The sequence below is a fragment of the Pseudophryne corroboree genome, chromosome 1 (genome assembly GCF_028390025.1).
Source record: "Pseudophryne corroboree isolate aPseCor3 chromosome 1, aPseCor3.hap2, whole genome shotgun sequence".
In the NCBI taxonomy this organism is placed as follows: domain Eukaryota; kingdom Metazoa; phylum Chordata; class Amphibia; order Anura; family Myobatrachidae; genus Pseudophryne; species Pseudophryne corroboree.
The window spans coordinates 209,069,399-209,081,492 of NC_086444.1; the positions used below are offsets into that span (position 1 = coordinate 209,069,399).

Here is a 12,094-nt window from a genome sequence, read left to right on the forward strand (position 1 = left end):
TAGTGCTATCGCAGCATGGACAGATTCCTTATCTACGGAACTTGAAACCCTAGATAAGGATTCCATTCTAATGACCCTAGAGCATATCAAAGATGCTGCTTTATATATGAGGGATGCTCAAAGAGACATTTGTTTACTAAGCTCCAGAATAAATGCTATGTCTATTTCTGCTAGGCGACTCCTGTGGACCCGACAGTGGACGGGGGATGCCGACTCAAAGCGGCATATGGAGTCGTTTCCTTACAAGGGGGAGGAATTGTTTGGAGAAGGCCTCTCGGACCTTGTCTCTACTGCTACGGCCGGTAAATCGAATTTCTTACCTTATGTCCCCCCGCAGCATACTAAAAAGGCACCTCATTATCAAATGCAGTCCTTTCGTTCCAATAAAAGCAAGAAGGTACGGGGATCGTCCTTCCTTGCCAGAGGAAAAGGCAAGGGAAAAAAGCTGCATGCAGCTAGTTCCCAGGAGCAGAAGTCCTCCCCTACATCTGCAAAGTCCACCGCATGACGCTGGGGCTTCCCGGGGGGAGTCAGCTCAAGTGGGGGCGCGTCTTCGATTTTTCAGCCAGGTCTGGGTTCACTCACAGGTGGATCCCTGGGCTATAGAGATTGTTTCTCAGGGATACAGGCTGGAATTCGAAGATGTGCCTCCTCGCCGGTTTTTCAAATCGGCTCTGCCAGCTTCCCCGTCAGAGAGGGGGTTAGTGTTGACTGCAATTCAAAAATTGTATCTTCAACAGGTGATAGTCAAAGTTCCTCTTCTCCAGCAAGGAAAGGGGTATTACTCAACCCTGTTTGTGGTCCCGAAACCGGACGGTTCGGTCAGGCCCAAGTTCAAGATGGAATCGCTCAGAGCGGTCATCGCCAGCCTGGAGGGGGGGGATTGGATGGTGTCCCTGGACATAAAGGATGCATACCTTCATGTTCCGATTTTTCCCTCCTCATCAGGCGTTCCTGAGATTTGCAGTACAGGACTGTCATTACCAATTTCAGACGTTGCCGTTTGGGCTTTCCACAGCCACGAGAATTTTCACCAAGGTAATGGCGGAAATGATGGTGCCCCTGCGCAAGCAGGGGGTCACAATTATCCCATACTTGGACGATCTCCCCATAAAGGCGAGATCTCGGGAGAAGTTGCTGGACAGCGTGTCGCTGTCGGTGATGATGTTGCAGGGGCACGGCTGGGTTCTCAATTTACCGAAGTCCCAGCTAGTCCCTACAACGCGCCTGACCTTTCTGGGTCTGATTCTAGACATAGACCAGAAAAAGGTTTTTCTTCCGATGGAAAAGGCTCAGGAGCTCATGGCCCTGGTCAGGAACCTATTAAAGCTAAAAACGGTTTCAGTGCATCATTGCACACGTGTCCTGGGGAAGATGGTGGCATCGTACGAGGCCATCCCCTTCGGCAGGTTCCATGCGAGGACCTTTCAATGGGATCTACTGGACAAATGGTCCAGGTCCCATTTACAAATGCATCAGAGGATCACCCTGTCTCCCAGAGCCAGGGTATCTCTCCTGTGGTGGCTGCACAGTGCTCACCTCCTAGAAGGCCGCAGGTTCGGAATTCAGGACTGGATCCTGGTGACCACGGATGCATGCCTCCGAGGTTGGGGAGCGGTCACACTGGGAAGAAATTTCCAAGGTCTCTGGTCAAATCTAGAGACTGGTCTCCACATCAACGTCCTGCAGTTGAGGGCCATATACAACGCCCTACGCCAAGCAGAGGCATTGCTTTGGGACAAACCGGTTCTGATTCAGTCAGACAATGTCACGGCAGTGGCTCATGTAAACCGCCAAGGCGGCACAAGGAGCAGAGTGGCCATGGCAGAAGCGACCAGGATTCTTCGCTGGGCGGAAGGCCATGTAAGCGCCCTATCAGCAGTATTCATCCCGGGGGTGGACAACTGGGAAGAGGACTTCCTCAGCAGACACGACCTGCATCCGGGAGAGTGGGGACTTCATCCAGAAGTCTTCGCACAGATCGTGGGTCGGTGGGGACTGCCTCAGATAGACATGATGGCGTCCCGTCTCAACAAAAAGCTAAAGCGGTATTGCGCCAGGTCCAGGGACCCTCAGGCGGTAGCGGTAGACGCTCTAGTGACACCTTGGGTGTTCAGATCGGTCTATGTGTTCCCTCCTCTACCTCTCATACCCAAGGTGTTGAGAATAATAAGGCTAAGTGGAGTCAGAACGATCCTCATTGTTCCGGATTGGCCACGAAGGACTTGGTATCCGGATCTGCAAGAGTTGCTCACAGAAGATCCGTGGCCTCTTCCCCTAAGGCAGGATCTGCTGCAGCAGGGGCCCTGTCTGTCCCAAGACTTACCGCGGCTGCGTTTGACGGCATGGCGGTTGAACGCCGGATCCTAGCGGAAAAAGGTATTCCGGAGGAGGTCATTCCTACCCTGATCAAGGCTATGAAGGACGTGACATCGAAACATTATCACAGTATATGGCGAAAATATGTGTCTTGGTGTGAGGCCAGAACTGCTCCTACGGAGGAGTTCCATTTGGGCCGTCTGCTTCACTTCCTGCAAACGGGAGTGAATTTGGGCCTAAAATTAGGGTCCATAAAGGTCCAAATTTCGGCCTTATCCATTTTCTTCCAAAAAGAATTGGCTTCTCTTCCTGAAGTACAGACATTTGTGAAGGGGGTACTGCATATTCAGCCTCCCTTTGTACCTCCGGTGGCACCTTGGGATCTTAACGTGGTATTAAGTTTCCTCAAGTCACCTTGGTTTGAACCACTCAAGACTGTGGAATTGAAATATCTCACTTGGAAAGTGGTTATGTTATTGGCCTTGGCTTCTGCAAGGCGTGTTTTGGAATTGGCGGCTTTGTCGTATAAAAGCCCCTACCTGGTTTTTCATGTGGATAGGGCAGAATTGAGGACTCTTCCTCAATTTCTGCCAAAGGTGGTCTCATCTTTTCATATGAACCAACCTATTGTCGTGCCTTTTGCTACGCGGGACTTGGGGGATTCCGAGTCCCTGGATGTGGTCAGGGCTTTGAAGATTTATGTGTCCAGAACAGCTAGGATCAGGAAGACTGAAGCTCTGTTTGTTCTGTATGCGGCCAACAAGGTTGGCGCTCCTGCTTCAAAGCAGACTATTGCTCACTGGATCTGTAACATGATTCAGCAGGCGCATTCTACGGCAGGATTACCATTGCCTAAATCGGTTTAGGCCCATTCCACTAGGAAGGTGGGCTCTTCTTGGGCGGCTGCCCGAGGGGTCTCGGCATTACAGTTGTGCCGAGCAGCTACTTGGTCGGGGTCAAACACCTTTGCAAAGTTCTATAAGTTTGATACCCTGGCTGAGGAGGACCTCCTGTTTGCTCAATCGGTGCTGCAGAGTCATCCGCACTCTCCCGCCCGTTTGGGAGCTTTGGTATAATCCCCATGGTCCTTACAAAGACCCCAGCATCCTCTAGGACATTAGAGAAAATAATATTTTACTTACCGGTAAATCTATTTCTCGTAGTCCGTAGAGGATGCTGGGCGCCCGTCCCAAGTGCGGACTTCTTCTGCAATACTTGTATATAGTTATTGCTTACATAAGGGTTATGTTATAGTTTCATCGGTTCGAACCGAGTCTATGTTGTTGTTCATGCTGTTTACTGGATAGTTTATCACAGGTTATGCGGTGTGATTGGTGTGGCTGGTATGAATCTTGCCCTTAGGTTAACTAAAATCCTTTCCTCGTACTGTCCGTCTCCTCTGGGCACAGTTTCCCTAACTGAGGTCTGGAGGAGGGACATAGAGGGAGGAGCCAGTGCACACCCAGAATCCTAAAGTCTTTCTTAAAGTGCCCTATCTCCTGCGGAGCCCGTCTATTCCCCATGGTCCTTACGGAGTCCCCAGCATCCTCTACGGACTACGAGAAATAGATTTACCGGTAAGTAAAATCTTATTTTTTCTTGCGATACTGACCCCACGGGAGTGTGCATCGGTATCGCAAGCTGTGTACACTGTGTATGTGCTAACTTTTCTTACTATTTTGACTATATAGTCAAAATCGTAAGAAAAAATTGCACCATATGGGCCAAGGAATTTTTTGAGTACGTCTCCGAACCCCCATCTCCCAATTTCCACTTCCCTTGCTGTCTCCTATGCCATATCCTCTACGTTGCCTCTCTGGCTGACACTGACAGTCGCTCTACTGCGGGTTTCTCTCCCAGAATCATCACTGTGAATGTGATGCGGTCATATGGACGCAGACATTACAGAGCTGTATTAGCAATGGCGGTCCATATCAGTGAATTGATTTGCTTCTTCAGCCTCCACTAACACCTCTGTGCAAACACTTAAATCTGTTTTACAGTACACTTCTGCATCTCCTCAGCCAACCTCCTATGTATTAAGTTTTTATGTATGATAGTTTGTATAATTTGTCATTCTGACTGTCCGACATTGTTTCGTTTTGTGGTACTCTACAAATAAAGCAGGATGATTCTTTTGAGTACCCAAAGGACCATCTTGAATGGAAATGCAGTTACTATTAGTCCCATCACATGCTGACAAATCTGGTTTTCCAACAATTCCAAAGTGTTGCCCTTGTGTCTGTCTGCTAACCCTTGTTTTGGTGGAGTCCCTATTGATATTCTCATTCTTACCCTTGGCCTTTCTGGCTGCCTACACTAAGCATTCATTTGATTAACTCCCTTCCTCGCCTGCGGTTGTGTCTGACTTTGGCTGTCTTCGCAGTGTCCCTGCCTCTCCGTTACATCAAGCATTAGATACCTATAGATCCTACTCTTGTATTCTATAGCTCCTCTGTTATTGATCAACAATAAGCTGTTTATCTTTTCAAGATCTCTAAAATCACCTCTAATTCTGAACCCTAACCCTCCCTCCCCGCAGCCTAACCCTAACCCCTCACCCCTGGAAATCTATACATTGCCCACAAAAGAATGTTTAAATGGCTACAATTTTACAGTTTAAAAGGCCTATGAAAATATGCCCATATTATACATTTGGTCAGTAGTAGTTTCCAGTCCAAGATGGAGAGAATATTTGTGAATCGCATTACTGGCAATAAAACGTGTCTCTCTTTATCTAAGGACACTCCGGCAACATCAGAGTACTTGGAAGAACTAGGAAAGAGAGAGAGCTCAATACCCCCAGAGTACAGGCATATTTTGGATGTGAGTTTGGATTCTGATTAAACATTTACTAAACATTTACTGTCAACATTCTGAAAAATATTATACTCATCCTCTGCATTTGTTTTAGGGTAAAGGGGATAAATCAACTCCACCTCCACCTAAGGAAGCTCTAAAGGTGACCATAACCTATGTGTTTGTTAGATATGGACTATATACTGTATATTATGTGTTCTGATTCTGATATATCTCATGAGTGTAAGTCATTGGAGAGTTTTATGAGGATAGGAGACTAATTTTATTGTTAAGTGATGGAAAAATTAGCATTTAGAATAAGCATTCCCTCTATAACCCTAGTGAAACACAGAACAGTAGCAGGTGTAACAAAGTGCAGAGTGTATTTATTATTAGCATAGTTAAAAACCTTTAGAACTATCCATGGAGAGAGAGAGGGGGATTGCTGGCTGTGTTCTTATGTATCATGGATCGTACATGACCGCTCAATGCTGCCGAGAGGAGGGGATAGTTGATGATATGCTGCTGCAGTGTATAAGTCTGTATCTGACTGGATGGTCATAACCGGCCATTGTGCAGATGGTCTACCACTTCACACTCTCATAAATCCATGAGTGAGATTAAGTATCCCTGGTGAATACTTTAATTGGCTAACACCGGGGAGCTGCTTCCTGCCAATAAAAGAGACCTTGGGGGTCATTCTGACCTGACGCTCGCTGCAGTTCTTCGCAGCGATCAGGTCAGAACTGCGCATGGCTGACAGCCGATGGCTGTCGTTGCCTAGCGATCGCCTCTGTCTGATTGACAGGCAGAGGCGGTCGCTGGACAGGAGGGGGCGGCACGGCGGCAATTGGCTGCCATTTTGTGGGTGTGGTCCGGCCAATGCAGGCGTGGCCGGACCGTGCGGGGGGCGGGCTACAGCGTCTGCGTGACATCACACGCAGCCGCTGCATGCCAGGTAGTGACTAGTAGCTCCCAGCCAAAGCTGCGCTGGCTGGGAGCTACTCCAGAAGTACAAAAGCATCACTGCTGTGCGATGCTTTTGTACTTCAGCGACGGGGCAGGGACTGACATGCGAGGCGGGCCAGCTCTGCTCTCTGGGCGCCCCCTCGCATGTCTGTGTTCCTGATCGTAGCTGTGCTAAATTTAGCACTGCTACGATTAAGTCGGAATGACCCCCTCCCCTTCTCCTTGGGTAGTGCATTCCTGCCAGCCAGGGATGTGAGAGCAGCACAAAAAAATATAAAATAGTTTTCATTGATGATATACATGTAAACAGGGTTGTATCGCCTCATATTGACATCAGTCCCTGGAAATTGTGATCTGAGCATTGCCAATAAAATCCATGGATGTAATGTGAGTAAGATTCCAGTGCGTGCATTTGCCCCCTTTGTCAAATGAATACTTTTTGTTTGTTTCTCCTAGAGTTTGAGCGATGATGATCTTGTTGCAGCCTTCTCATCGGATTTTGTCAGCTCTCAAGCTCTTCCTGAAGTAAAGAAACCAAGACTAGAAGAGGTAGCATTACAATAAAAAAAAAAAATATATATATATATATATCCCTCAAGATTCTACACACAATACCCCTTAATGACAATGTGAAAAAAGATTTTTTTGAGATTTTTGCAAATTTATGGCGATCAAGTTGTATGGGCAAATTCTCAGGGCTGCGGGCGTAGATCTCAGGACCAGCTGCTTCTCCCGTGGGCAGCTTTACATAACTTGCTCACATTTTGGTAGCCCCAAGCATCTTTTAGTGTTAATCCCTGAAGGAAAAACTGCAAGTATTATTTACAAAGAAATTTTGTGACAAATGTGTACAATATAAAATATACATCACAGTATTAGAAGGCACTACTGTCTTTTAAGATTAGTTCCGCTGAGCAATAACGGACATTCATGTGAGCGAAGCTGCGGGTAAACGCAAGTTATTGATACAGATTTATGTCCATTCAGTCTATGCCTGAATGTGACTTAAAGTTATGCAAGACCTTTATTGCTGCCATACATGTATACAGAATTTTTATATATATATACATATATATATATATATACAGTACGTTTCATTGTGCTTTACCAAAGTATGGCCGTAACTAGGAAGGGGGGCTAGGGGGGCAGGCGATCTAGGCGCCGGATTGGAGGGGGCACCGAGACCCCCTAACACCCTCTCCCTATGCGGCATGGGTAGCTTAGAGCCGTCGGAGCTCAAGCTCCAGACTCTACTAGCTGCTGCATTTCTGTGATTAAACTGAAAATAAATTACAGCTCCCAGCAGCCCTCGGGAGCTTTAGTTTACTTTCAATTTCCTCTCTGCAGTGTGTTGTGCACGGCGGAGCAGGAAGTCTCTCTCTCCTCTATAGGTGGGGTGGGAAGCTGTAGTTGCCTCCAGTCCTTCCCCCTTATACTTCCTCCCCAACAGCCCGGCCTGAGAGTGGGGTCGATCCCCTGAGGTCCCACTGCACACCTCCTCTCACGGAAGTGCGACTTCCTGTCCCAGCCGTGCAGTAACCAGTGTGTCTCTGTGTACCTCCAAGGATGCACCTGCCGCCAACAGGAAAGCCGGAGAGCTGGGCGGGAGGAGGCAGACCCTGCAGAATGGGAGGTATGTGTGCACCTACCAAACACACATGCGGGTCCCTGCTACCCTCACAAAGAGGGAGGGGGTAACTGCTGTCCTCTATGTGGCCAGATGCTGCTGCTGCCAGCCAACCTACCCACCCTCTATGACTGACCACTGAGGGCATACTCCATAAACCTGTCCTCCCTGCCCTGGGACTCCCCTGACACACTGCTTTATTTACAAGCTGGCACCTCCAATAGTTCTGTGCTCATGGCTCAGGGTTCATACCTGTGCCCCTCCCACAGGTTGCTTATGATATGTGCAAATGCTTCATGTGGGCTATGTACTGGGCAGGCTGGTTAATGCAGAGGGTGCCAGGGGTACTTGAGATCACAATTATTGCTTATTAGCCAGCAATGTCTGTCGCCTGATGGGGTTTTTACATAGCTATTTCGTATGCTGTATAATGATCTATGTTAGAACACTGTTTAAACAAATCAGTATTCAGGAAATTGCTGGTATGTGTACTTGTTACATAAGTTTTTAGGTGTGTTGGTCTGCCTGGCCATCTATCTTATTGTTCATTAATGGCATTCCACTAATGAATAATAAGATTGTTTAGTGATTTATATGTTTATATAGAACATGTATGGAGTATATTGTATTAAGTATGTGTATAGTGGGCACATGGAGAGCTATCATAGACTTAAAACTGAAACATCTCTTCGGAGCCAGAGAAGACAACACTCGGGTAAGACAGGGACAGTGTGCTTCACCTCACATAAAATATATTTTTAAAGAGCTTAAGCATTGTATTTATTTGGACACTACTTTGTGGTGTGATGTGAATCAGGGACACTACGTACGGTGTAGTGTGAATAAGATAGTGCTACTGTGTGGCGTAATTTGAATTGGGGTACTACGGTGTGGCCTTCGGAGCATGCTGTCCCATGATTAAGTATGGGAGGCAAGGGGGATGGATATGAAATTTATGTTAGAAAAGGCAATTTTTCATGGGTCAAAAAGTTCTTATATATAATATTTTTTTGGGGGGGGGGCATGGGGTGGCGCCAAATGACTACCTTGCCCCGGTTGACAAAAATCCTAGTTTCGGCCCTGTCCACAGAAATAAGCCTTCAGTAGTGCTAATCTTGTTCTGTTAGTATGTTCTCCATAAATTGGTTCCTGTCCCTACTATTAAGTTTGAAGTGTTAAATACAGAGGTTTAATGAACATCACACAGCTAGTTATGTACTTTACACACTAGCTATTCAGGACACTGCTGCCTTTCATTTTATCACTTATTTTTGGGAGGCTTGCTGTGGTCCGCTGATCCAAAAGGGGCAGGAATGGGCACACTTCACAGTGCTCAATAGCAATGCTCCGCCATTAACATTGGATAATGTTAAACCTTACTTTGCTGATATCACCCCTCTGTATGGAGCATACTTGTTTCCAGTGTCTATTAGGTCAGTTGTTCTCATACTGTGTGACATGGCACCCTGGGGTGCCTCAGGACACCTGCAGAGGTACCCTGGATTGGTGGTCCAGGACCAAATAAAATTATTCATGGTCAATGTAATAGGCAGAACCAGTGATGGTGGCTTTAAGTCATAAAATAGGTGGAAAAACAGAAGAAAATCCTGTCCCTCACCACACAATAAAACCTAAGTATCACATATAAACACAATTTACTTAATTTAATATTTCTTTCTAAATTTCTCAATCTTTTGGCCCAGGGGTGCTGTGAAAAAAATTCTGATACACTCAAAAAAAAGTTTGTATTAGGTACATACTCCTAAAAAGTAAGAGCTAAAATAGTGGAGAGTGGGAGACTATGAACCCATGTTATATATATGATATTAGGTGGCTCATCGCGCCCTACAGGTGCTCTTCACACCGTCGCAAGGGGCAACGCCCCCTTAACCTCTGCACGCCTTTCTGGCGTTCAATATTTGCATTATATGGAGTATTACCTGCAATCTTAGTTTTGTTAGTGGTTAAATATTGCACGACGAAAGGGCGTCCGATGGTGAAGGGGGAGCTGCGTGTGGGGGAGAGGCGGGTGAGGGGGAGCAGCAGGTGGGGTAGGGGTTCCGGAGACACTGCGGATCGGGGAGGGGTGTGTACGGGGGTTCAGGGGAGGGGGGTCCGGGGGCACTGCGGGTGGGGGAGGGGTGGTTGTGGGGGTGCTGCGGGTGCGGGGTGCCGCAAGAAAATCCATCTAGTTTGGCTGCAGCTGCTCTCCTCCAGGGGTCTCTTTCCGTAGAGTGGGCGCATGGGGTTCTAGAGTCGCAGCACGGACTGAAAATCCACTTAGCCAGCCGCTGTGCCTTCAGAGGCTATATAGCACTTATAGAATGTAACTCACAGGTGCAGGGAAAGTACTGCAGCTGCGCCCCTGAAGCCTAAACTGCCACACATCTCCACGTTCTTCACGCGGCTTGCAGCAGTCAGAGCTCACTGTCGGGGTCCCTCCAAATCCAGATTTGCGAGGGCACTATCAAGCACCTGATGAAGCGGCTTCTAGCGTTTACGTGCAGGCCCTCCGAGCATGCACTCCACGTGGGGCGAACAGCCGCCGGGACACCACAGCAGCAGCGCCAGTCTGGTATTTTCCTGCCGAGTATCCCACAGCGCAGCTCCCAGCAAGCGGCTTGAACTGGCAGCGACGGCTTCTCCAAGCTCCGGCGGGGGACCTGAAAACTAAGCAGCACACGTGGAGAAAGCAGCCGCTAGAGAGCGGCTGCAGCGGCGCCTGTCAGATATCACCACCGGCCTCCCGCGACTCCTCCATGTGGCTGCTACCAGGTACATTGGCAGCGGCCGAAGCACAGTCACTGAAGATGGCATCAAGAGAGGATCTGTGACTGTGACTCCGCCCAGCTTTAGCCACACAGTCATAGAGTGACAGATCTGGGCAATTATATAGGAGATATATACACATATACAATGTAACGGTTGGGACTACCAGATAAACAATGTTTTTTTATGTTGAACCTTGCTTCTGCATGTTAATTAGTGACTGTTCTCAATAACAAAAAGAAAATGTTGCAAGTGTCCTAATGTAGCAGCTGTCTGCATTGTTGAGAAAGCAAGACATATTACACAATTGTGCCCCACACCCATCCTTTTCTCTCACTGGGATGGCCTGTGGGCAGTACTGTACGTCTTACTGAACATGCTGCCTGAGGAGGTGTCTCTGAGAGGGTAGTGCTAGGTCATATCCAGCACTATTCATAACAGGGCCTATGGAAGAAAGCCATTCCCTGCTACCGTCCTGCTACAGTGGGAAAAGGAGTACTGTGATGAATCAGCAATGCGAGTCATGTTAGCCCCTCTTTAAAATTACTCTCAAGTCAAAGTGTTACTTCCTCTCACCCTTTGTGGTTGCCGATACTGGCTCCAGAGTAATCTCTTATGATGCAAATAACCTCTTTAAAAAAACATAAGTGCTAACTTTCTTTTTTTATGTTCTTGCCATTGCCCCATCAATACTGGATACACACTGATGTAAGCATATGTCTGTTGTTCAGCTAAGAGGCCTTATCTTCTCTTCCTGCTACAGTCTTGTTCTGCTTGAAATTTTTTTAGCTTAGCAGGCCTGCACAAGGGATCGCAGCCCTGCTAAGCTAAAATACACTCCCCCATAGGTATGGACTAGTTGATCACAGCAACAAGTTTCTGGCTGCGATCAACTCGGAATGACCACCATTGTGTAATATGTACTGGTCTGTAATAATGTTGTTGTTATAACCAGATGGCTAATTGTTACTTCCCTTGCATTGATAGAAAAAAGATGCAAAATCCACTTCAGCAGCCCAGACAGCTCATACAGAACCTGGTACTACGGTAAGAACAGTGATTTATTGGTTTTACATGAACAATAGATACAGTACATGTTGAATGTATGAGATGAGTTATTACAGTCTTTCTCTAGCACCCATAAGGGATATTGGGGAATCTAGTACGATGGGGTATAGACGGGGTCCAAAGGGAGCCAGTGCACTTTAAATTTCTTCACTGGGTGTGCTGGATCCTCCCCTCTATGCCCCCTCCCACAGGCGGTATGTTGTTTGGGCATCGTGGGAGTTAGGGGGAAAGTGGTCACCGGCCTTACAACGTGCAGAGCCGCTTCCCTACTGCAGGACCACCGTCCTGAGGGGTTGTTGTTCAGCAGGACACTGCGCCTTGGCTGTCACAGCCGCAGCACGCCGCACACCCCTAACACTGCCTGTAGGTGACATTTGTGGTGAGTACAAACCGGGGGCCCCGCTAGGGGGGTCCCCCAGTTCACTGTGCGGCTGAACGCAGGCGCGGCGTACGGGACCCTCCTGGGGGGGTCCTGCTAAGATCCCCCATGTAGACTGGCTCACAATCGCTTAGACTAGCACTTGTTGTGATGTTTTTAAGCTG

At 47.7% G+C, this 12,094-nt stretch overlaps 1 protein-coding gene across 7 annotated transcripts in view; it reads left to right on the forward strand.

Moving 5' to 3' along the window:
* Nucleotides 1-12,094, forward strand: part of CAST (calpastatin) — a 358,547-nt gene that overhangs the window by 304,673 nt on the left and 41,780 nt on the right. For all 7 annotated transcript variants that reach the window (XM_063964046.1, XM_063964049.1, XM_063964052.1 and 4 more), the window contains 4 exons: nucleotides 5,062-5,145; nucleotides 5,234-5,281; nucleotides 6,544-6,636; nucleotides 11,471-11,530. In XM_063964046.1, the coding sequence (XP_063820116.1) occupies nucleotides 5,062-5,145; nucleotides 5,234-5,281; nucleotides 6,544-6,636; nucleotides 11,471-11,530 (285 nt within the window). The remainder of the gene's footprint in view (nucleotides 1-5,061; nucleotides 5,146-5,233; nucleotides 5,282-6,543; nucleotides 6,637-11,470; nucleotides 11,531-12,094) is intronic.